Source organism: Cavia porcellus, unplaced genomic scaffold (assembly GCF_034190915.1).
Source record: "Cavia porcellus strain 051 isolate PalLab524CR breed Dunkin Hartley unplaced genomic scaffold, mCavPor4.1 scaffold_9, whole genome shotgun sequence".
In the NCBI taxonomy this organism is placed as follows: Eukaryota; Metazoa; Chordata; class Mammalia; order Rodentia; family Caviidae; genus Cavia; species Cavia porcellus.
Window position 1 is genome coordinate 41,211,399 of NW_026947492.1, and position 22,690 is coordinate 41,234,088.

The following is a 22,690-nucleotide window of genomic DNA, read 5'->3' on the forward strand; positions in this document are numbered from 1 at the left end:
ATAGATCCTCTTATCATCTTCTAGTCTTTGTATTATTGCTGTTTGTTTTCTTGTTATTTTTAAGAAGTTTTTCATTTCATGCTCCCACCTTACAAATCTGTCCTCCAGTTCTGATAATCTATCCTTAGTTTCTTTCAAGCTGTTATGCCAGCTTCCAATAGAGTTTTTAGTTTCCTGGTAATCTCTTTGAACCTGCTTCACGTATTCTATGTTTTCTCTATTTTCTCCATCAAACAATTCTCCCCTCTTTTTCTGTTCTTCCATTCCACCATCTGTTTTTTCTTGGGTGGTGCTTAGCATTTCTCTAACTATTCTATTTATTTCTTGCTTTATTTCATTAAATACTTCATTTTTGAACTCGTCTATGAGGCTCCAGAGATACCACTTTATGTCTATAGGCGCTATGTCTGATATTGCATGTTTTCTGTCTTCATTCTCTTTTGCATTTACCTTTCCTGGATCAGTGTTCTCAGGATTGGGGACTGAGGACCCTTTCTTGTTGCTCCCTTTTCCCATACTTTTTGTTCCTTCCATACAAGTGTATGTAGGAGGCCCAGTTTTTTTTTTTTTTTCTCTCTCTCTTTGTCTGTTACAGTTTGTTTGAAAATGCCGGCTAGGTGTTCCCGCCCACTGCATTGTACTAGGGAGACACAGACCTGGGCAGCCTCTGCTGGGCCCACCCCTCCAAGTCAACCTACTGAATGCTTCATTGCTAGGGTGCACCACCAGGCGCAGGGACCTGATTTGGGCTAACCTACTGGATCTTAGTCTGTGGCATCACCAGGCCAAGCACTCCCCACCACTCACGCTTGAGAGGGGAATATGCAACTAAAGTTACTGCAGGGCCCTGTTCTGGCTAGTCTGCTCATTCCCAGAATGTCCTCTGTTGGAGCCTCCTAGTCTATGAAAGTGTCCCCATTTCTCTCACTCACTGCAGGTCAATGCAGGGCTCCTTTCCAGTCCTGCTCTCAATGCCGTTTGGTTCGCCGATTCCAGCTCTCAGAGCTTTTGTGCGTCTCTCTCCCTGCCATGTGGATTGGGACGCAGTATCAGCAGCAGGAAATTCAAATTGCAGCTTCCAATGGTGCGGGATCCAGTTTCCACACTAAGATTTTATCTGTTCCTGTTATAGCATCAGGATTGCATTTCCAGTTTGTTTCTCTCAGCTTAGTTCGTTTCTGGGTTGGCAGGGTACATCTCCCCTCACATAGGACTCCTCACACGGCACTGCTCCTGGATTCTAAACTGGTAATCTCAGAGAGCCTCTGTGGCTGCTGTTACTTGTTCACCATGTTCTCCCGGAACCTGAAGTTCCGGGTAACAACCTAACCATCAGCACAGGTGTCTATAGTTTCCTAACTTGATGACTGAGCTAAATAGAGGAATAAAACACTGGAAAAATCCAGAAAGCTAACCTTCACATGAATTAAATGCAAATGACATTTTCAAAAGATTACTCTGTTACTTGATTTTCTGGCAGTGTTTGATATCACTGGCATCTCCCTCCTTCCTTCCTTCAATAATTCCCTTCCTTGATTTCCATGACATTACACTGTGCTCTTGGTCACAGTTCTTTAGGTTAATTTTCTGTATTTGTCTTTCACTGTGAGAAACCTTCAGGTGCAATTCTGGCTCCTCTCTTCCATACCCCGTGTGTTCCCTCCCTGACGGATGGCACCTATCTGCACAGTGTCACCACACAGCCACATACCAATGACTCTCTATCTCCAGCAGGCAGGAACTTGACCTCTGAGCTTTTCACTGGTACCTGTCTACCTGGCATCTCCACTTACAAATCTTCAAGGGACCTCAAGCATAACCTTTCTTGGGGAGCATTAGCTCTTCCTTGCCAAAACCGCTGCTTGGCCACTGCCCCTTCTCTCAGTGAAAATCACCATGGATATCCAGATCCACAAGCCAGAAACAGAAGAAGTATTCTTGTTCTACTTCTTCACCTAACCCTACAACACTCAGAAACCTCAAAATACAGATTCTACTTTTCTAAACATGGAGGAGCAGTGGGCTTTCCCGCTGTTGTTGCTCAAGCCAACTAGATTTCAGGACCTCTAATATTTGGTACCCCTTGGAGTGTGCTCACTATTAAATGTTACCACAATGGACAACCTGTGTATGCAACCTGTGTATGCAAAATGCTCAGCAATTTTGCCTCTGCCCTGAAAATCCAAACTATGTACCATGTTTTGACTATTCCAGTTTTCATTGCCCTCATTGGGGATGTCCATCCATAGGATATAATAATCTTTGATTTTGGACAAATCATGATGACTACATCTGCATAAATATAACTACCACACATACATTCTGGACAGAGGTCTTACATGTTCACACAAAAAATCCAGAAACATTTCCACTACTTCCTCTCAGTCAAACATGCAACTTTCATCTGTATGTCACATCTGCCTCCAAACCTATATTTATAACTCTTTGCAAACAACAGCTCCCCAATACATGGGTCCTCACATCTCAACTCTTAACACCTTCCCCACTCTTAAGAGACACACATCTCAAAACCTCTCCCATACCTCAACTTTTAAACAACACTTTTAAACTTTTACATGCTTTAAATATCTCAAACCTGAGCTTCTGGCTATGTCTACGCTATCAACAAAATCTCTGTATGACATCTCCAATAAAACTAAACCAATCTCTATTCCAACAAAAATTATGCCCCTTATAATTACTCCATCACACCAATGGCCTATAGGATAACCTACATATACAATACTGACAATTCACAAAATGTTTCCCCAGGTGCAAAACTTAACCTCCTGCAAAACATATATACTAATGACACAAGAAGGCCAACCAACCTGTCCCCCAACAGGACGATTTTTTGTCTGTGGACGTGGGACCTACACATGTCTTCCCTCCCTATGGCAAGAATCATGCACAATGGGTGTGATAAGCGCCACAGGTGACTTTATACACTCAATCACAAATCTACACCAATATCTATAAGGCCTATCTCATCACACTACCACATGTAGAGTAGCCACAGAACCTATTGTGACTGGGGTAGGCATATTTTCTGCCATCAGCCTGGGAGCAAGGGGCTTAGGAACAAGTCTAACATACTACTAGCAGATATCACATGACTTAGAAACATCCATAAAGTCAGTGCTCCAAAGTGTTAATTCACTCTAAGATCAAATAAACCCACTGGCTGCAGTAGTTCTCCAACAAGGAAGGGTGCTTGATATTCTCACAGCAGAAAAAGGGTGATACTATGCCATGCTGGAAGAAGAATGCTGCTATTTTGTTAACCAATTGGTTATAGTAAAAGATCAGGTATAAAAACTCAAACAACTGGCAGGTGATATACAAAGCAGACACTTTGGTCATCATGGTGGGCTCCCTAGATACATGGGCCCCCATCTTAATGCCCATTATGGGTCCCCTAATTACTATAATAATTTTTTTTTGCTTCTTGTTCCCTGCATCTTCAGACTTCTTTCATGGTTCATCCAAGCCAGGATACAGGCATTCACCACCAAAGAAATTCCTTCTCCTGAGTGACATCACTACCTTGTAAACTCAGATGAGTTTGCAAACCCACCCCCCAGCCTTTCCCTTGGTACCACGCCAACCCTGTTCAGCAGGAAGTAGTCAGAGAGACAAACAGTGCCCTTTAACACCAAAGAGATGGGAATGACAGGGCTCTGCCTGGGATTTATCCAGTCATCATGGCAGCAGGGCAATGCTGAATCATTGTGGTGCTTCACTCCTTATTCCCAGAAGCTCCTTGTGGCTTATTCCTCCCCAAAAGTCTTTGCCAAAGTCCATGTGTACAAAAATTTACCCAATCTCCTCACCTTCGCAAAATAAATTAGCTTACATCAGTCCCCAAAGCCCTTCCCCCATCAAACCTATATAAGGCAGCACCCACCCTTCATCTGCAGAGAGCCACCACAGCTTCTTTGTGGTGACTTGCTCTGTGCCCACATTAAACTCTTTCTTAACTAGTTGTCTCCTCTCTTTTAATATTCAGCACTGCACTGCTGTATATTGAGTACAAAGTTTCAACTCAATCACTTTTCACACCTCAAATCTGATTAGCCTTCTCAAAATCATTCCATGACTTCCAGAACATATTGGGATGCAAGTCAAATGCATTTAACATGAATTCCAAGATCCAGCATAGTCTAAACTCCCCAAAGTAGGTCAGTTTTTTAAAAATGCATTTACACAGAGGCAATGCCAGCAGAGCTGATGGTTAAATTCATAGTCCCTGAAATTATATTGCTATGACCTGGAAACTTGCTTATTTTTATAAGCCTCATCAGTAAAGTGGTGATAATTATAATATGTATCTCAAAGAGTTGTTGAGGTATATTTGATATAATATTTTTATAAAATTCTTATTATAATGCCTAGTATATGATAATCATTTGATAAATATTGGCTATCATTTATTCATAGTACTTAAGTTTTTAATTATATAGTTTATATACATACATTCATCTGTATATAGTGTTTTTTTATTAATTTCCATCTCTCATATTAGACTGTAAATTCCATGAAACCAAGTACAACTGTAACAGTTAAGCTTAATTGTCAACTTGATGGCAAAAAGATACTCTGGGAGGTGACTGGACCATTTTATCTGTAGATAAAATGACTGATTTCCACAGCTGATTTCCACACTGTTAGCAGGTAGGTGCCAGGTGAACGTGGCTCACTGGAGCATGCCTGTGGAAGGTGCATCTCTTCACTCTTACCGTGCTGTGCTTCCTGGCTTCCATGAACTAAGCAGCTTTCCTCCACTGTGCCCTTCCACCATGATATTCCTGCCTTAGAGCTAGGTCGTGAGAGACTGAAACTTTTGAAGCTGTGAGCAAAATAAAACATTTCCTCCTTTAAATTGCAGGTGTCGGGTATTCTATCTAAGCCACAAGATAGCTGGTCAGTACAAGCAAGTTGCTTTTTGGTTGTATATACAGGGTTTCCCCAGTGTCTGGCATGGTGTGTATTCTATTAAAATAATGACCATTTCGCATTCACTTACTAAAGTGTGGCATTACCTTACACTGTCTTTATCAAAATGCATGTGTTGGAAGTCTGAATTTTTAAATGGAGGGGAATTCAGATGTTGGGTCTGAGTGGATAGGTAGTGGACTTGTATTAAAGCTTCAATTATTTTCAGCACTTATTTTGCTTTGTAGTATGATATAAATCAATACAAACAGAAATTATTCTGTAATTTACTTAATGGGCTTGTTTATTATTATTGCAAGGAATTATTGATGAGAATTATTGGAATGAGGAGCTAGCATCCCTTACAAATCTTTGGTATCAGTTTTTCAAGGTAAAGTATATCATTTGTGATCTAAAGTAAAGTTTGATTAAAAGTAAGAAAGTAATTCAAGAGTAGATAGCTTATTAAATTGTTCTTTAAAAATTGTTCTGAAAACCATTTCCCAAAAGGAGTTAAAATTTTTGAGCAATATTAATATTTTATTTCCTAACCATATAAGATAATTAAGCACTATTCATTTGGTTGTATATGTTCTAGGTTTGTAGGCTTTAAAAAATTATAACCTAGTTTAAGACTCTGAAAGACTGAGGCAAGAAGATCACAAGTTCAAGGCCAGCCTGAAAAACTTAGCTAGATCTTGTCTTGAAATAAATTTAAAAATTATAAAATATTGTTTACTACCTATCAAACTTGAAAATTTTGAGAGTAAGTGGGGTTTGAGAAGAAAAAATCTGGCTAATAAAGAAACAGAACAGGGGCTGGGGGTTTAGCTCAGTGGCATAAGCGGCTGCCTTGAAAGCAGGCAGTCATGAGTTTGATCCCCGGTACCGATAAAAAGGAAAAAGACAAAAAAAAAAAAAAAAAAAAAAAAAAGAAACAGAACAATAAAATATGCGATTATATGGAGGATCATCTGTCAATTTTCATCCAAAAACATAAATAATTATAACCAGAAATTTCATTCCTAAGAATTTATTCTAGAAGTACATGTTAAAATGTTTTTCAAAATATTTAAACTGGAAGCAACCTAAAGAATTACATAGTCAAACAAAGAATACAGCTAACTGTTAAAAGGAGATCTCTAGATATGTACTAATAAAAAAAATTCAGGAAAGGAAAAAGAGAAAGACAGAAGGCACATTATAGCATAAATTATAGCATAAATTCTTCTTTGTAAATGAACAAAAATACCCAAAGAGGCATAAATACACTTGCTAATATATGTATAAAAAATTTCCAAGAAAAATTTATAAGAACTTACTAAAGGTAATTGCCTTTAGGGGAGGAGATGAGAGAAAGGAGCTTACTTTTCTATATTTATTTGTACTATTAAGAATTTCTAAACATTTAGATGCTAATCATTTTATTTTGGACTAACTTTAATGAATAGATTGTGTGCCATTTGTCTCTTCTTCATGCTTTTCTATATTTAAAAAAACTATACATTTCATTTTTAAATATTCCTGATCCTTAAACATATTCCATATGGAGATCAAGGAAATGCTAGTTCATTGTATCATTAAACTAGGGAATGTATACAAGAGCTCCAGCATAGGCATGGATACCCAGTACTGTAGTTGCTCCATTCATCTTAGCCCCACCCACACACTTCTAAGCTCCATTCTCTGTGCTCCCTGGATGAATATCTTGAAGGTAGAAACTACGCATTTGCTCATTTTTGTGGCCTTATTACCCAGCAGTGTCTGATTCACAGTACATACTAAACTGAATTAAGCAGCGTCCTCTATCTGTAGCTATACCAGAGATTAAAAACTAGGATGAGCAAGAAAATCAGCTGGTCTTTCCCCCAAAAGCAGCTATAAAGTTAGACAAAACTCATTTTTAATAGTTCATTTCTGTAGCCTGGAAATTTAATAAAGTTACCCAGCAGTGTTGACCCTTGAAAAACCGTTAAACATCAGCTAAGAGTGGGACTTGGTGTTCTCGCTGGGGCTGTCTCTGTCCCACCTTCCTCCCACTCTCAGCTTGACTGGAGAGGTGATTTGACCAAAATGGGCAGGGTGAGACCCAGCTATTTTGTTCCTCTGGTCGAAATGGGACTGTTTGATTTGAGTGGTGGATACTGACTGCACACTGTGATGTTACCATTGGAGAGATACTCTCGACAGCAAGAGAGAAGGAAAGAGAAATAGCTTGACTCTACTAGCCTGAAGCTGGAATGATGTGTGAAGCAAGCATGTTCCTGGCTGTAGCTGAGTACATGAACAGCAAAGACTGGAGGGCATCCAGGTTACTCACACATTCCTAAAGCTATGTGCTGCAAAGGGCCCGGCAAAAAGTACAAGTCAAGACAGACAAAACAGCCTAAACTTTAAATGGGTTCTCTCCTCGTAGACCCGCCAGCAGAAAACAGAAGACTTGTCTGCTCAAGTTACATGAGTACAATCTCTGTCCACCTGTTTGTTGACCACTAAGCTGAACAGACATCAGAATGACCATCTAGAAGCTAGGCTCAAAACAAAACAAAAATTGAAGGAGAGAGACAGAGAGACAGAGAGAAACAGAGACACTGACTACATATTATAAGGAAAACAGATTCCACAAATTTAGACTAGTGAATTACTACACAAAGAAAGAAACAAACAGATTACCTGCAAGGAAAAGCATTAAAATCCATATTTACTGTATTCTCTAGTTTTCTATATTGTCTTGCTTTTAACAATAACAACAACAAAAATTCAAGATAAAAGAATCCCACAAAAGTGAGGAGAAAAGGCAAACAGAAATCTTTAAATATCCTAGATGTGCAACATGATAGGTAGGACTTCAAAGAGCTGCCATAGGTACATTCAATCATCTAAAACAGAAGCTAGATTTGAAGTAGTAAAGGAAAGTCCCTATGATGCTCCCAGGACCCAGAATCCTCTTCATCACTGAGTGGGTACTTGATGGAAGATTTATTAATGAATGCAAGCCTTCTAGGAACTATATATTGGTGCTAACAGTGAACCAAGGACCTCCATATCACATGAAGTAAGTCTGGCTGTTCCTCTGAGCTCTAACAAGAACCCCGCAGGCAGGCAAAGGAGGGTTAACAGCTGAGACCTCACAGTAGCCTACTTGAGATTCATGAACAAGAAGGGAAGGACAAGAGTAGTGTGGGGTGAGAGGGAAAGCCCTAAAATGAGCGAGAGTGGTTGACAGTCTGGGTTTTTTGGTCAAAACTTGGTTCCTAACTAACTAGAAGTATTTGGCCCAGGCAATTTTCCCCTCTGTTGTTTGATTTTTTATAAAATGGTGATGGGCTAAATCTAGCAGGAACTCAAAGTATTGAAAGAGCACTTAGCACATGCCAAGGCCTGACCCAGGCCCTCAGGACCCGCCCGACCCAGGATGGCCTCTGCGCCTGGGAGATTTATAGCCTGATGTACAGACAAAGCAAACAAGGAAAACAAAAGGAAAGGTCTATTTCACCGTTTCAAGTTTTTTTCCTAGCTGCATCCATTTTCCTAAAATGCCTCAAATTTGTCTTTTTTTTTTTTTCTTTTTAAGAGAGGGTCTTGTTATGCAGTTCATGCTAGCCTTAGGCTCACTTTGTAGCCCAGGCTGGTCTCAAATTTGCAAAAATCCTCTTGCCTCAGCCTCCTGAATGCTGGGATTACAGGAAGGTGCCACCATGCCAAACAATTTCGTTTTTCTTTATAGCCAAGTGGTACCCCATTACACATGTATATCATCGTTTCTTTATCCAGTCATCTGCTGATAGCTTTACAGGCTGCTTCCAGGATTTAGCTATTAGAAATTGTGCTGCTATAAACATTGTCATGCATGTAGTTCTATAGTATGATGACCTGAGCTCTTTGGGGAAGATAACCTAGCAGGGGGTTATGTGCAATTTCTAATTTTATTTTTTCCATGTCTACTTTATTTCAAGAAGGAAAAGAAAACAAAAGTAAAACTAAATTTCAAAACACATCAATTAGGGGACAATAAGGGTACACACACTGTGCACTTTATTCCCAAATTATTCACTCGGAGTACAAAACATCTTTATTCAGTTGTTCAAACAACGCTAGTACAAATCTTTCTCTTTAGTGAACTCAGAGAAATCAGTAATACAACTATCTTAGTAGTTATCTTAATATGTACATATGTAACATATGTGTATACATGTATATGTATATACAATACATACACATATGTTGTTTCTTTCAGCTTCTCACAGTGAAACAATACGATGTTTATATGTGTCTTGCTTGTTTCACTAAATGAGGATGGTTTCAAATTGCATTCATTTATCCATAAAAGTCTCCAGTTTGTCCTTCTTTACGACTGTAAAAATACCACATCTTTTGTATCCATTCCTCAGTCAGTGGGCACTTAGGTTGTTTCCAAGATCTGACTATTACAAATTCTGCTGCTATAAACATGGGTGCACATATATTGCTGTGGTGTGATGATCTTTTTAATTCTTTTGGGAAGATACTCAGAAGGAGAATAGCTGGGTTGAATGAAATACCTAGTCCTAGTTCTTTAAGGAGTTGCCACACTGACTCCACTGTGGTTATACCAGTTTGCATTCCCATTAACAGTGGAGAAGGGTTTCTTTCTCCCCACAGCCCTTCCAGAATTTGTTATTGCTTGATTTCTTGATAATAGCCATTCTTTCTGGGGTGAGGTAGAATCTCAATGTTGTGTTAATTTGCTTCTCTCGAATGACCAGTGATATTGAACATTTTTCACATAATTATTTGCTGTTAGTATTTCTTCATCTGAAAGGTATGCATTCACCTCACATGCCCATTTTTGGATTGGGTCTTTAAATCTGGAAGGAGAGGTATTTCTGAGTTCTTTATATGTTCTCGATAATATTCCTTTGTCTAAGGTACAGCTGGCAAACATTTTCTCCCATGTTGTGGGCTGTCTCTTCACTCTGTTGGTGGTTTCTCTTGCTGTGCAAAAGATTTTCAATAGTATGAGATCCTAATTGTTCATTCTTGTGATAGTTCCTGCCAAACGGAGTTTTGTTCATAATGTCTTTGTCTACGCCAGTATTCAAGAGTGTTATGGTTGGCTGGGGATTTAGCTTAGTGCTCTAAGCACCTGCTTGGCGAGTGGGAGGTCATGAGTTTGATCCCCAGTACCAACAAGAAAAAAAGAATAGGAAAGAAAAAGACAAAAAGAGTGTTATGGTTGATATATTATGTCAACTAAGAGGCCCACCAGGGGGCCAGGATCCCTACTTTGTAAATATCCTCATTCTGTTCAAGAGGAGCGGCACAGAGATTTTGTGAGTACTACATCTGCCCTGGAGGGCAGGGGATAGCCTACATACAATATAAGTGGGGGAAAAAAGGCTTTCCTTGCCCTCTCCTTTGGTTCTGGCTGCTTTTGCTGGCTGGAGCCTTGAAGAGTTTTCCCAGTGCTATGCCACTCTGCCTTGGAGCCAGATGATTATGGACTGAAACCTCCATAAACAGTGAACTAAAGCTTCCCTTCTTTCATTTTAGGGGTCTAGTATTTTGTCCCAACAATGAGAGAAAAGTAACCAAGAAAAAGAATTTTACCTACTCTATCTTCCAGCAGGTTTATTGTTTCTAATATTAAGATCTTTGATCCATTCTGATTTTAGCTTAGAATATGGTGAAAGAAATGGGTCCAGTTTTAATCTTCTGCATATTTAGGGCCAGTTTTTCCAGCAACATTTATTAAAGAGATTATCTTTTGTCCAGTGAACATGTTTGGCACCTTTGTCAAAAATAAAGTGGTTTATTGTATCTGGAGTTGTTGTTTTTGCATCTTCTAATCTGTTACATTGATTTTGGGTCTGTTTTTTTTTTTTTTTTTTTTTTTTTGGCCCATACCACACTGTTTTCATCACAGTAGCTTTATAGTATAATTTCAGCTCGGGGATTGTGATGCCCCTTGTGTTGTCTTTGTTGTCCAGGACTGCCTTTGCTATTCAAGGTCTCTTCAGGTTCTAGATGAATTTTAGGATTGGTTTCTCCAACTCTGTGAGATATGCTACTAGAATTTTGATTGAAATTGCATCGAATGTGTATAGCAGTTTTGGAAGTATAGCCATTTTCACTATGACTTTTCCTACCCAAGAGCACAAGATACCTCTCCATTTTCTAATATCTTCTTCAATCATCTCTTTTTCCAAAGCACTTTAGTTTTCAATGTGGAGGTCTTTTATGTCCTTTGTTAGATTGATTCCTGAGTATTTCATGTTTTGGGGTGCTATTGTAAAACATATTATTTACCTGATTTCTGTCTCAGTGAGTTTGTTATTCATGTACAGGAAGGTTATTGATTTTCAAGTGCTGACTTTTAACTAGCTGCATTACTGAATTTGCTTATTAATCTAGTAACCTTTTGATGGAGTTTTTAGGGTTTTCTAAGTAGAGTACAAGTTTGCAAATAACAATAGTTTAACTTCTTATTTTTCTACCTTTATTCCTTTTATTTCTTCCTCTTGTCTAATTTCTCTGGCTAAAGTTTCCAGGACTATGTTGAATAAGAGTGGAGACAGTGGACATCCTTGTCTTGTTCCTGATTTTAGAGTAAAATCTTTCAGTGTTTGTCCATTTAGTGTGATGTTGGTTGTTGGTTTACCATAGATGGCTTTTATCAGATTGAGATAAAGACCATCTATTCTAATTTTCTGTAGGGTTTGTCCTTGGCTCTGTTAATATGGTGCATTACGTTTATGGGTTTACATATATTGAACCATCCCTGCATCCTTGAGATGAATCCCACTTGATCTTGGTGTATAGTCTTCTTGACAGTTTGCTGAAGTCTATTTGCCAGTATCTTAGTGAGGATTTTTGCATCAATGTTCATTAGGGAAATTGGCCTGTAATTCTCTTTCTTAATTGGGTCTTTCTCTGGTTTTGGTGTCAGGGTAATGCTTGCTTCCAGGAGTGAATTTGGAAATACTGCTTCCCTTTCAATTTCATTAAAGAGTTTGAGAAGTAGTGGCATTAGGTATTCTCTAAATTTCTCATAGAATTCAGCAGTGACTTCGTCAGGGTTTGGGATTTTCTTTGTTGTTAGGTTTTTAATTACATCTTCAATTTTATTTATTTATTTTTTATTTTAAAGATAGTAACATCCAACAAAACAAGACAGAACAAAGCCAATCAAGACAGTGCAGCAAAATTGGTACAGAACTTCAGAGTAGGATACCAGGAAAACAATAATAGCTACCATAGTATATCTTACTTTCACAACAGTTGTCCATGCCATCGGGTATAGCAAAATAAAAACAAAACAGTATAAAATCAATCAAAACAGAATATTGAATAAAGCAAAACAATTAATCAGAACAAAGAGGGGGCTGGGGATTTACCTCAGTAGCATAAGTGCCTGCTTTGCAAGCATGTGGTTGTGAGTTCGATCCCCGGTATCAATAAAAAAAAAAAAGAACAAAGCAAAACAGTGAAAACAGTTATGGATTTCAAAGACAAGATAGAAGGAAATCCTTTAGATTTGCTGTATTGTTTACTGTCATCCTCCCAAGGGATGCTCAGACCGCTGGCCCCAGGTCTTCATAATCAACCAAACAATACAAGCATTTAGTTGCTTTATGTACCTTAGTTGCTATCAACTCAGGTTGTCCTTGGAACCATCAGGTTGCTAACATGGGTGGGGGGGTGGGGATGGACATTGTTTGATTCTTAGCCCACATGCCTGTAGGCTCATGGGAGGTGCTGACTTTCTTTCCCTGGAACACACGTGGCTTACACAGCTTACCTGGAAGGCTGGCTGGTTGATTTCTTGGTTGCTCCCCCAAGTTCCAGCATGGCAGAGTCTCAGGGGATGCTGACTTGTCTCTCCCTGGAGTGCGTGCGGCTCCCAATTTCATTTATTGATATTGGGTTATTTAGGATTTTTATATCTTCTTGTTTCAGCTTTGGTAATTCATACGTATTTAGGAACTGTTTCTGTTTTGAAAGGGCTCTGAGATAAACCAAACACCACTAACATGGGAGGAACTTACATAAGACTGGACACAAAGACATTTAAAATAGTCCTAATTTAAGGATACAGGGATGGTATCAGGGGCCTTAAGAATGTCTTATAATTGATTTCAAAATTTTGCACACATGAATACTTTTTGGATGCAAGGGCTCATGGCTGTCACAGATGTTCATGAGGACCTGTGGCACTCCAGCGTTCATAGCAGCACTACTCACAATAATCAAGAAGGTAGAAACAACTCAAGTATTCATCACCAGATGAATGCATAAACACTGTACTCCATTGGAATACAACACAATATTTTTGTCTTATAAGAAATGAAATTTTGATTCATGCAACAATAGAGATAAACCTCGAAAACAGTGTGCTGAGAGAAGTAAGTCAGACATGAAAAGGCAAATATTGTGTAAGTCCACTTATATGAGGTTCCTAAAAGAGTCGATTCTGGACAGAAAAGCAGAATACAATAACAGGGGGTTGGCAAGAGAAAAAAGAATTGGAAAGTGTTGTTTAATAGATATGAAGTTTCTGTTTCTGATGATGCAGTCATTATGAAGATAGATAATTGTCATAGCTGAAAAGATTGTAAATACATTTATTAGCACTGAGTTATATAATTGAAAAATTGTTAAAATAGTAAATTTAATATTATACATTAAGAATAGTTTTTTTTTTAAAAAAATGTATCTGTGGCTCTGTACTAGATGATTTTCTGGACACCATCAGCCCTATTAAGATATGTTTTCCAGAAATATGGAGTTACAAAGACAAAACTTAAAGATTTAGGATACTTCCATTTTCTTTATATTTAAAAAGAGGCACATGACATGTTTACTTTTTTATATTTAATTTAATGCTTTGGTAAAACTGTATTTGAAAGTCATCAAAATCATTCCTGGCATTTACAGTACGTCTTTCAGTCTACCTGGCATGATTTCATGTGATCATCCTCGACCACTAAGAACTACCAGATCTCTGTTGCACTTCAGCTGGAGGGAAAGACTGAGAACAAAGTGCAACCCCAATGTCACGTTCATTCTCAGAGTTCTCTCCTTTGGCTGTTTACACAGACCTGGCAGCAGAAACTGCCTGGCAAGTTTGGCAGCCTTGGGACAGTAGTTAATACCCAGGAGCTCCTCCTTGATGATAAGGCGGGTTGCATCGGAGTTAATGGTACTATGACTGACACACTTCCCAGGTGCAGTCACCTAACAGGTGCAGCGTCATTCAACCCATTCCACCTGGAGCAAGGCTACTAAACAAGGGTGCTGCTGTAGTATGGATCTAAAATGTGCCCTGGGTGATAAAAGCTGATTTATTCCCCAGAGTGGGCACTGAAAAGTGGAGGAACTGAGGTCTTCAGTCACAGGACTGCCTTAGAAGAGCATATTGGGAACAAGTCTCCCTCCTCCTGTGTCTTTGATTTCTGCCTTTTAATTTGAGCAGTTTTGCTTTACCAAGGGCTCCCCACCATGATGCGTTCCCTTCCCACAGGTCCAAAAGCAATAGTGTCAATTGATCATGGACTGAAATCTCTAAAGCCATGAAGCAAAATAATTTTTTTCTTTTTATAAGTTGATTTGCTTTGTGTGTGTGTGTGTGTGTGTGTTGTTTTGCTTTGTTTTGTTTTGTTTTTTAGAGATGGAAAGTTGATTACCACAGAAGTAAAAAATATTTCTGCTCTCTGAAAATTAATTCAGAATTCTGTCTCAAGAGTCTAGGAGTATTTATTTTCTTCCTTAATAATGGAAGAAGCCAGAAACTGCCCTATTGAAGTTCTCTTGAAGTAGACACAAAAAAGCAGGGCTGCTTCACAAAGGAAACACCAGAAACGATAGCCTGGAAGGGCAACGGGATCCACATAGTGGGAAAACCACCCTCAGCCAGTGCTGTGACTGATGACGGAGCAAGTTACTCCTCAGTTTATGTGCTTCCCAGGCACAGCCAAGTCCATGCAAGGAAGCTCATATGCCAAGGTAGGTGAGCACCCAGTTCTGTGCCAACATAAAGAAGAGCAAGAAAGAAAGAACAGATAAATGGAGATGAGAAGAAAAAGACAGAGGAAGAAAGAGATAAATAAACATATGCCATCACTGTTCAGAATCCTTTTAAACATACAGGACAGCTACCTGATTGATGAAACAAAGACAAAACTCCAATGATACAGGGTTGATATTTACCTTCTGAATCTTTGTTGTAGAAAACACCATGTGGATGCAATGAGTAAGGTCGGGATGCAAAGTTCTTTAAATGAATGACAAGCACATCACCCACTTCGGCCCTCAGGATGGGGCCCAAGAATCCAAGCCAGGGAGGTTTGGAGATCTCAGTGGTGTAGGTTCCATCTGTGAAGTGTCTGTAAACAGCCTTTTTGTAAATGCCACCTATTCGGGTTGGTCCTCTTTCAAGAAATAAAGTTGCAAGTCTAAAAGTAAGAAGAAAAATGTTTTCAAATAAGGATTAAAAGAGAAACCAGAAAAGCTTGCCTTTGAGAGTCTGTAAAATCTTTCATGTGTGATTTTTCATTTGATGTTTAACCTGTGGCCTCTGTAGAGTTGGTAAGATGATTTCATTTTACCAATGGGGAGAAGAGGCTCAGCTAGTTAGGGGACAATTCAAAAGGCACAAATAATAGTCACAGCCAAACTAAAACAAAGGCAAAGAATTCTAAAGTCACACTAGTCACTTGCCCCTTTTCACTCAACACACTCTGGTTTGCATTTAACCAACATTTATTGTGCACTTACTACATTCTCAGAACTTTGATAGGTGCTGTGGGGGTGGATATAAAGAGTTTTTAATAGTCAGAAAATTAAGCATCCGTACAAAGCAGTATATGACTAGTTGTTGAGTTATGAAATAGATACAGGTTCAACTTTTCTAGAAATATAGTATGTTCAAAGAAGAAAATGTTACTATAGGTAGAAGAGGTATAAAAATATCCCACAATAGTTACACAAATTAAGGGGTAGGCTTAGCTACTGTGAAATGAGCTGTTATAAACACAGGTATGCTGGTACTACTATAGTGCACACATGGTGTCTTTAATGCTTTCAGGAGCAGACCCAGGAGAAGTATAGCTGGGTCAAATGGAATCCCTTTTTAGTTTTTTGAGGAGTCTTCGTATTGATTTCTACAGTAGTCGTTACTACTCTACAATCCCACGGACAGTGTAGAAGGTCTACCTTCCCCCCACATCTTTGCCAGAGTGTGTTGCTTTTCTTGTTCTTGATGATACACATTCTGCCTGGGAAAACATAGTTTTTCAGAGTTGTTTTGATTTGCATTTTTCTAAGGGCTAAATATGTTGAACAGTTTTTCATGCACTTACTAGCTGTTTGTATTCTTCTGAGAAGTATCTATTTAGTTGACTTACCCAGTGTTTGCTTTATTCATTAATATGTGTTTGTGATGCATAATATTTGCTTCCATCTTGAGTAACTGGTATAAACACATATCACAGTTTAATCGTTTTTACTGTCACTTCCCCTTCCATTCTCCTGTCTCTTCCCATTCCCATGACTCCTTCCTTCCCATCTCCAGTTCATGAGTGGGTCATTTGTTTTATGAGAGTTAATTTTTTTAGTTTTTTTATGCATTCTAGATAACAGTCCTCTATCCAAAGAGTAATTGGCAAGCCTATTTCCCATTTTGTAGGTTGCCTTTCACACTGTTGATTGTTTCCTTTGCTGTGCAGGAGCATTTAATTTGATTTAAGCCCACTTGTTGATTCTTGATATTATTTCCTGCATTGCTTAGAGGGGTTCTCTTGGAGAAATCTCTGCCTGCAACTATGGCGTCAGTTGTTTCTCCTCTCCTATCTTCCAGCAGTTTCAAAGTTTCTGCTTTTATATTTAAGCATTTGATCCATTTTCATTTGATTTTAGTACAGAGTGAGAGCAAGGGATTCAATTTCAATCATCTACACATGGGTAACCAGTTTTCTCAGCCTTATTTGCTAAAGATATTATTTTTTCTCAAATGAATGTTTTTGGCTCCTTTGTCAAATATCAGATGATTGAAGGTATGTGGGGTTTTTTCTGTGTCTTCTGTTCTCTAAGGTCTACATGTCTGTTTTTATGCCAGCACCTTGCCCTTTTAATGCTATAGCTTTGTAGTATAACTTGAAACCTGGTACTGTTATGCTTCCCATTTTGCTTTTTTGCTCAGGACCCACAATTTAAACACTAGACAAAGCCTAGACACTCATCAAAAGACACACAGATTTTTTAAAATATGGTTAAAAATAACAGACAACAGTCTATTATTCAGCCATAAAGAAGAACTAAACTATGACATTTGCAGGAAAATGAAAGGGACTTGAGACCATAATTATGTAAGTGAAATAACTCAGATATAGAAAATAAATGAGGATACAGATTATCTTACATGAGAAAATATAACTAAAACTAAAATATAAAGAAATAAAAGTAAAATAAAGAGTAGGTGGTCAGAAACAAAAAGACTTTCTGGAGATAAAGGAATCAGAGGCAGGGAAGAGATTGGAAAGGAGGTCAAGAGATAAAACAATAATCCGTATATGTTATATAACTATGCCCAAAGTGACCATAACTGTTATGTGTTACAAGCACACATTAATACAATATTTAAATTTTTTAAAGCTGTAGACTTAGATAACAAAGAGGAATGTGAGGACACTAAGCAGGGACAGAGCATGACAACAAGGGGAAAGATGTGCACATGAATTTGTCTTGGAAACGCTGCACACTCATCGCCATTTTTCACCAAGTAACTAACATGACAGTTGGGACCATGCCTAAAGCAGTGGGATGCAGGTTGTATAGGAGTCAGGAGAAGAAGACATCAAGACACAGAAAACAAAACTATTAGATTGGAAAAGAGTGATGCAATAGAAAAAAGGGATTTGTGTGGGAAAAACATAAGATTTGATGTGAGTCGATGCCCTCCCAGGGTCTCAGGGAGGAGAGTCTCAGTCAGAGTGTGTGTGTTGGGGATGCATCTTGAGACAATAGCACTGGACACATCACCATACTTGTACCAGCTTCTCTTGGGGAGGTAAAACTCTCTCCCCACCCACTCTTTATATTTAGCTTGGAGCTCCAACCCCAGAAGTGCTGGCTTCTGCTTGAGCAAAAGCCCCACCACTCTTGGTACAACCATATTAGTGTAGCTGTACTCTCCGTGGGATAAGAGGCCAAGTTCTGGTCTGTAATACATTCCTGCAAGCTCATATACATACAATCCCTCTCAGTCATTCAACAAACAATAATTATGTCAAGTCCTGCTTTCAGTACTAGGCACAATTAGGGAGAAAAGTGCTAGCTTTGAAGGAGGTACTTCTGGAAGGTAAAATTACAGGAAAACAAATTCTGTTCTGCAGCATCTACTCTAAAGTGGAAGACAGGTCAGAAGAGATTTCCTAGAGGAAGCCATGCCTAAATGTGCTCCCAAGACTCAAAGCCCTCTCACTTAAGTGAAGAGGATGGAAAAGGCTGGTGCGGTGGACATGTCATCTGGTAATGCAGCATCTGTACTCCTTTTGTCTAAGGCCACACCCTCCCCATGCTCATCATGTGGACGTTAGATAGGCCTCCAACTCCAGCTCTAGAGATGGAACAGTGACCCAGGCTGAGTTTGAAGCACACTGTGTTCCTCTAATACATTGTTATGAGAGTGGGACTTGTGATCCTGATCTGCCAATTGGTACCATTTCCCCTGGCTTCAGAACACAGGAACCTCTGAATCACAGTGGTTAAGGGACGGACACAGAGGAAATCCAGGGACCTGCGATGGGTCTTCTCATTGTGCGGCTGGGGAAGTGACTCCAAGGCTGGCCCAGGCACAGAGTTTGTTTTCTAATTGTTTAAGTTTTGCTATTTATTTCTCCCCTCTAATCAATTCTAATTACCTCTATCGCCGTGATGATTCCCCTTAATTTTTTTCTTTCCCATTTGTTATACTTTTTATTCTATTTTATTTAGTTCTAAGAATTTGAGAACTCATCTAATTCATTTACAAAATGGACCTCAAGGCGTCAGTCACCATTTTTCTTTTTTTGTCTTTTTCCTTTTTATCGTATCGGGGATCGAACTCACGACTGCCTGCTTGCAAGGCAGGCGCTTATGCCACTGAGCTAAATCCCCAGCCCCTTAGTCACCATTTTTCATTTCTGTTCTTTTGTGCCCCCAGTACCGTTTCAGCTTTTTTCCCTCAAGTTTTCCCAACTGAAATTTATCCCAGCCTTCCCTAAAGTACCAGTATGATTCTATGCCTTTAACATGGTCCATTCAAGGCTACAATGAACAACTTTTGTTTGTTTGTTGTTTTGTTTTTTGAGACAGAGTTCTCACTCTGTAGTTCAGGGTGGTCTTGAAATCACTATGGAGTCCAACCTGGCCTCAAACTCACGGCCTCCTGCCTCTACCGAGTGCTGAGATTACTTGCCTACAGTGAACAATTCTTGCAGATCTGTTTATTACAGGTTCACAATGAGAATTCAGACAATTTCAGGATACATAGACCAGTTGGACCTAAATGATCCCAAAATATCTGCTCAGTGGCATACAAGCCTGGAGGGTTATGAGGCGATGAGTTTCTCATGTTCCTCCGTAGTGCTCTTCTTCAATTCTTTCTTCTGCCTTATCCCTCTCAGGATAGGACACAAATGTCCACTTTCCTTCTCTTCTGTCTTCTCTCAGTCAGAATCCCAAGCAGATGCTCTGGTTCAGGTAATTGTCTTATCTGAGGCCCCAGCCTCAGACATTACTAGAGCTCTAAATTGAACCATCACATTCCTATTCCACCCAAACATAAAGCCAAGAACAATGCTCTTCTTGAGTTAGACATATCTCCTGACCAAATGTATAAGGTCTGTACCCACACGTGACAGTGCCCTTACAATTAGTTAAGTCTTTGTAATTCGAGCAGCTACATTGAAGATAGCAGTACACTACATATTAGCCATTGTTAAATATCTTTTATGTTACTATGATATTCTGTATCACTGTTTTTATTATTTTTCTTTAAAATAAAAAATAAAGACATATGACCACTGTGGAGAGACACAAGTGGAAGGCCCTGCCTTGTAATAAGCTCTTTCTGCTCCCATCAGCACCCATGCATCCCATAATGATTCTCCCAGCAGACCTCACATGTGTCTGCTCTGCATTAGTCTGGGGGTGAACCTCACTCTGCAGACTTCCTATCACACAGACGGAGGACTTACAGCATGCAAGGTTCTAGGCTACATGTTCTGGATACAAAACTGAGCATAACAGATCAGTGATCAAGAAAGAGACCAACACATTGATCCACAGAAACAGCAGGTAAACACTGTACAAAGGAACTGGTAATTGCACAGAGCCTGTTGAGGATTAATTGTAAGAACAGAACAGTATGTGCTAGGAATATAGGAGACATGATGGACACTACATGTGGAAGGAACAGTTCGAGCAAGGTGTCAAAGTAAGGGGAGAAGTGATTGGCTTAGCGGCTTTGTCAGGCCAGAAAACTTGATGGGACTGAAATTATGGGAGAAATTCAAGCTCTAGTTTAAAGAATTTAGATATAAAAGGGATGATCAAAAATATGGTGAATATTAATTTTTTAAAAAATTATTGCAGTAAAAGATAGAGCCCCCAATTACACACTTATCCTATCATTCTTGCCATTTTCTGAAGATGTTCTGGATGCCCTTGTTTATGAATCAGTATAAAATGTGATCAAAAACTATAGTGAATGCTGCTGCCCAGGCTATACTATAAAAAGACAGGCTCGTAAAAAGATTATGCTGTGTCCTCATCCATCTTATTCAATCGATCTGGCACTAAGGCTCTTCCCCAAAATCAAAGTGATAATGAAAGGTAAACATGTAATTTGAACAGATAGAGCACAATGAGGCAACCACAAGAGTAGGGCCAACGACACTAGTAATTAAACCTGCAATTAAAAGTCTCTGAGGATTCCTGAGCATAGAAATTTAACCAGAGCTACACTTCAAGAAAACAATTTTAGTGGAATTCCCTGTCGAACTTCTCTTCATCAGGCTTGCCCACGTGATTTTTCCCCCTAGTTTTCTGCCCACTGACTCAAGCTCTTTCCTAATCTGCTTCTGAATCCTGGAAGTCCTACAACTGCACCCCTGAACAAAACTTTGTTTTAAATCTGATTTGCAAAACTCTGTTCTTTAGCATCTGATTCAGCTGAGCCTCCCTGTCTCCCAAACCATGGGTCTGGCATCTGCTCGCCTGTCTGATCTGGATTTCTCTTTCTTTCTCTTTTGTGGGGCAGTGAGGGGGAAACTTGGCAAATTTCATTAAATGCCTTTACTTTAATGTTATCTATTCCAAATTCCTCTCCATTTTTCTGTGTCCTACCAGAGCAGAGATATTTCTTTGTTACCACATCTGATAGCCTCAACCTATAATCTGATTGTCATCAGCTTCATTAAAATTGGGAAACCACCACAGATCAAAAAACTGAAGAGAGATTTTCTGAGCATCATCATTTCCTCAAAAAGATTATCAGGTAACTCAGATTCAAACATCTAAGCTTCCTACAAAGCTCCTCAGAAGACTGAATTGAAATCTTTTGCCCATCCTGCACACTCTTCAAGATGGAGAAACTAGAATTCCTTGAGTCAAATAGCTGGGAATCCATTCTTCCAGGGGCAAAAGATGAGAAATCTCCTGAGTGGTAGAAGCATCATTTAGGCAGGTGTTGAGATGCCACCTGAGTGAAGTGGAGAGAAGGATCTAGAGGGTCAAATCAAAATAGGAGAAGTCCTCTTTGGAGCAAACTACACCTGGATCCAGTGTAGTTTGTATGCAGCTTTCATTTCTGGACTCACACTATTTCTTTTGTTCCAGCTTCTAGGTCCTCATGTTTCTTTAGTCTTCTTGGAATATAGGCCCTTTCAGCACCAAGAGCTCACAATTCTTCTTCCTGTGCATCAGCTGCCTTCCTTACTCTTTACTTAACGAGCATCATTCAAGGGTAAATCAGATTATTTCTCTTTTCCTTTGCTCTACACAGACAGTGCTCTATTCATACACTGGTAGTAATACTTGCCAAAATGTGTTAAAATATGTAAGTTTCTGGTTTGTGAGCTCATTGAAAACAAAATTTCTTCCAATATCTTTTTTTATTCCTAGTATTTAACCTAACTTCCTTTTCCCTAATGCTTAATTTCCTGAATGAATAGTTATTTAATGGCTTTGGAATCAAAAGCAAGTATAAACAAAACCCCACAAATCTGACCCTAGATTGGCAAGTTAAAGGTGAGGCTGATTTGCAAACTCTATTTACAGAAAAGTATAGGTTGCCTTACTTGACTTTCAATATTCTCAAGGGCTAGGATGGCAAATCAGATTTATCTTGTGCATCAAATCTAATTGATGAGTAATGACTACTCAGAAAATGAGTCAGATGGGAAAAAATGACATAATCCATAGGGTGTCATCTGTGGAGGTAGGACCAGGAAGCACATGTGACACATAGTTGATCTTCTTGCTCTACACAGACAATGACACTCTAGGATCTTTGGGTGTGGCCTGGTGCTACTTGGTGACAGAATACCTCACTACTGGCAGAACACATACGGACTTATTTTCTCATAGTAGAAATGGCTAGAGAATAATTCCATCCATGTTCATTTAGAGATCCTTTTACAACCAAACTACACAAGGCATTTATCCAATGATACCTGGATCCAGTGTAGTTTGTATGCAACAGATAACATCTGGTGAATATCTCAGAAATCTAACA

At 39.1% G+C, this 22,690-nt stretch overlaps 1 protein-coding gene across 1 annotated transcript in view; it reads right to left on the reverse strand.

The window, feature by feature from the left end:
• Positions 1-22,690, reverse strand: part of Hephl1 (hephaestin like 1) — an 85,695-nt gene that overhangs the window by 52,677 nt on the left and 10,328 nt on the right. Inside the window, exon 2 of the mRNA XM_003468543.2 lies at positions 15,124-15,368. Coding sequence (XP_003468591.1) covers positions 15,124-15,368 — 245 coding nt within the window. The remainder of the gene's footprint in view (positions 1-15,123; positions 15,369-22,690) is intronic.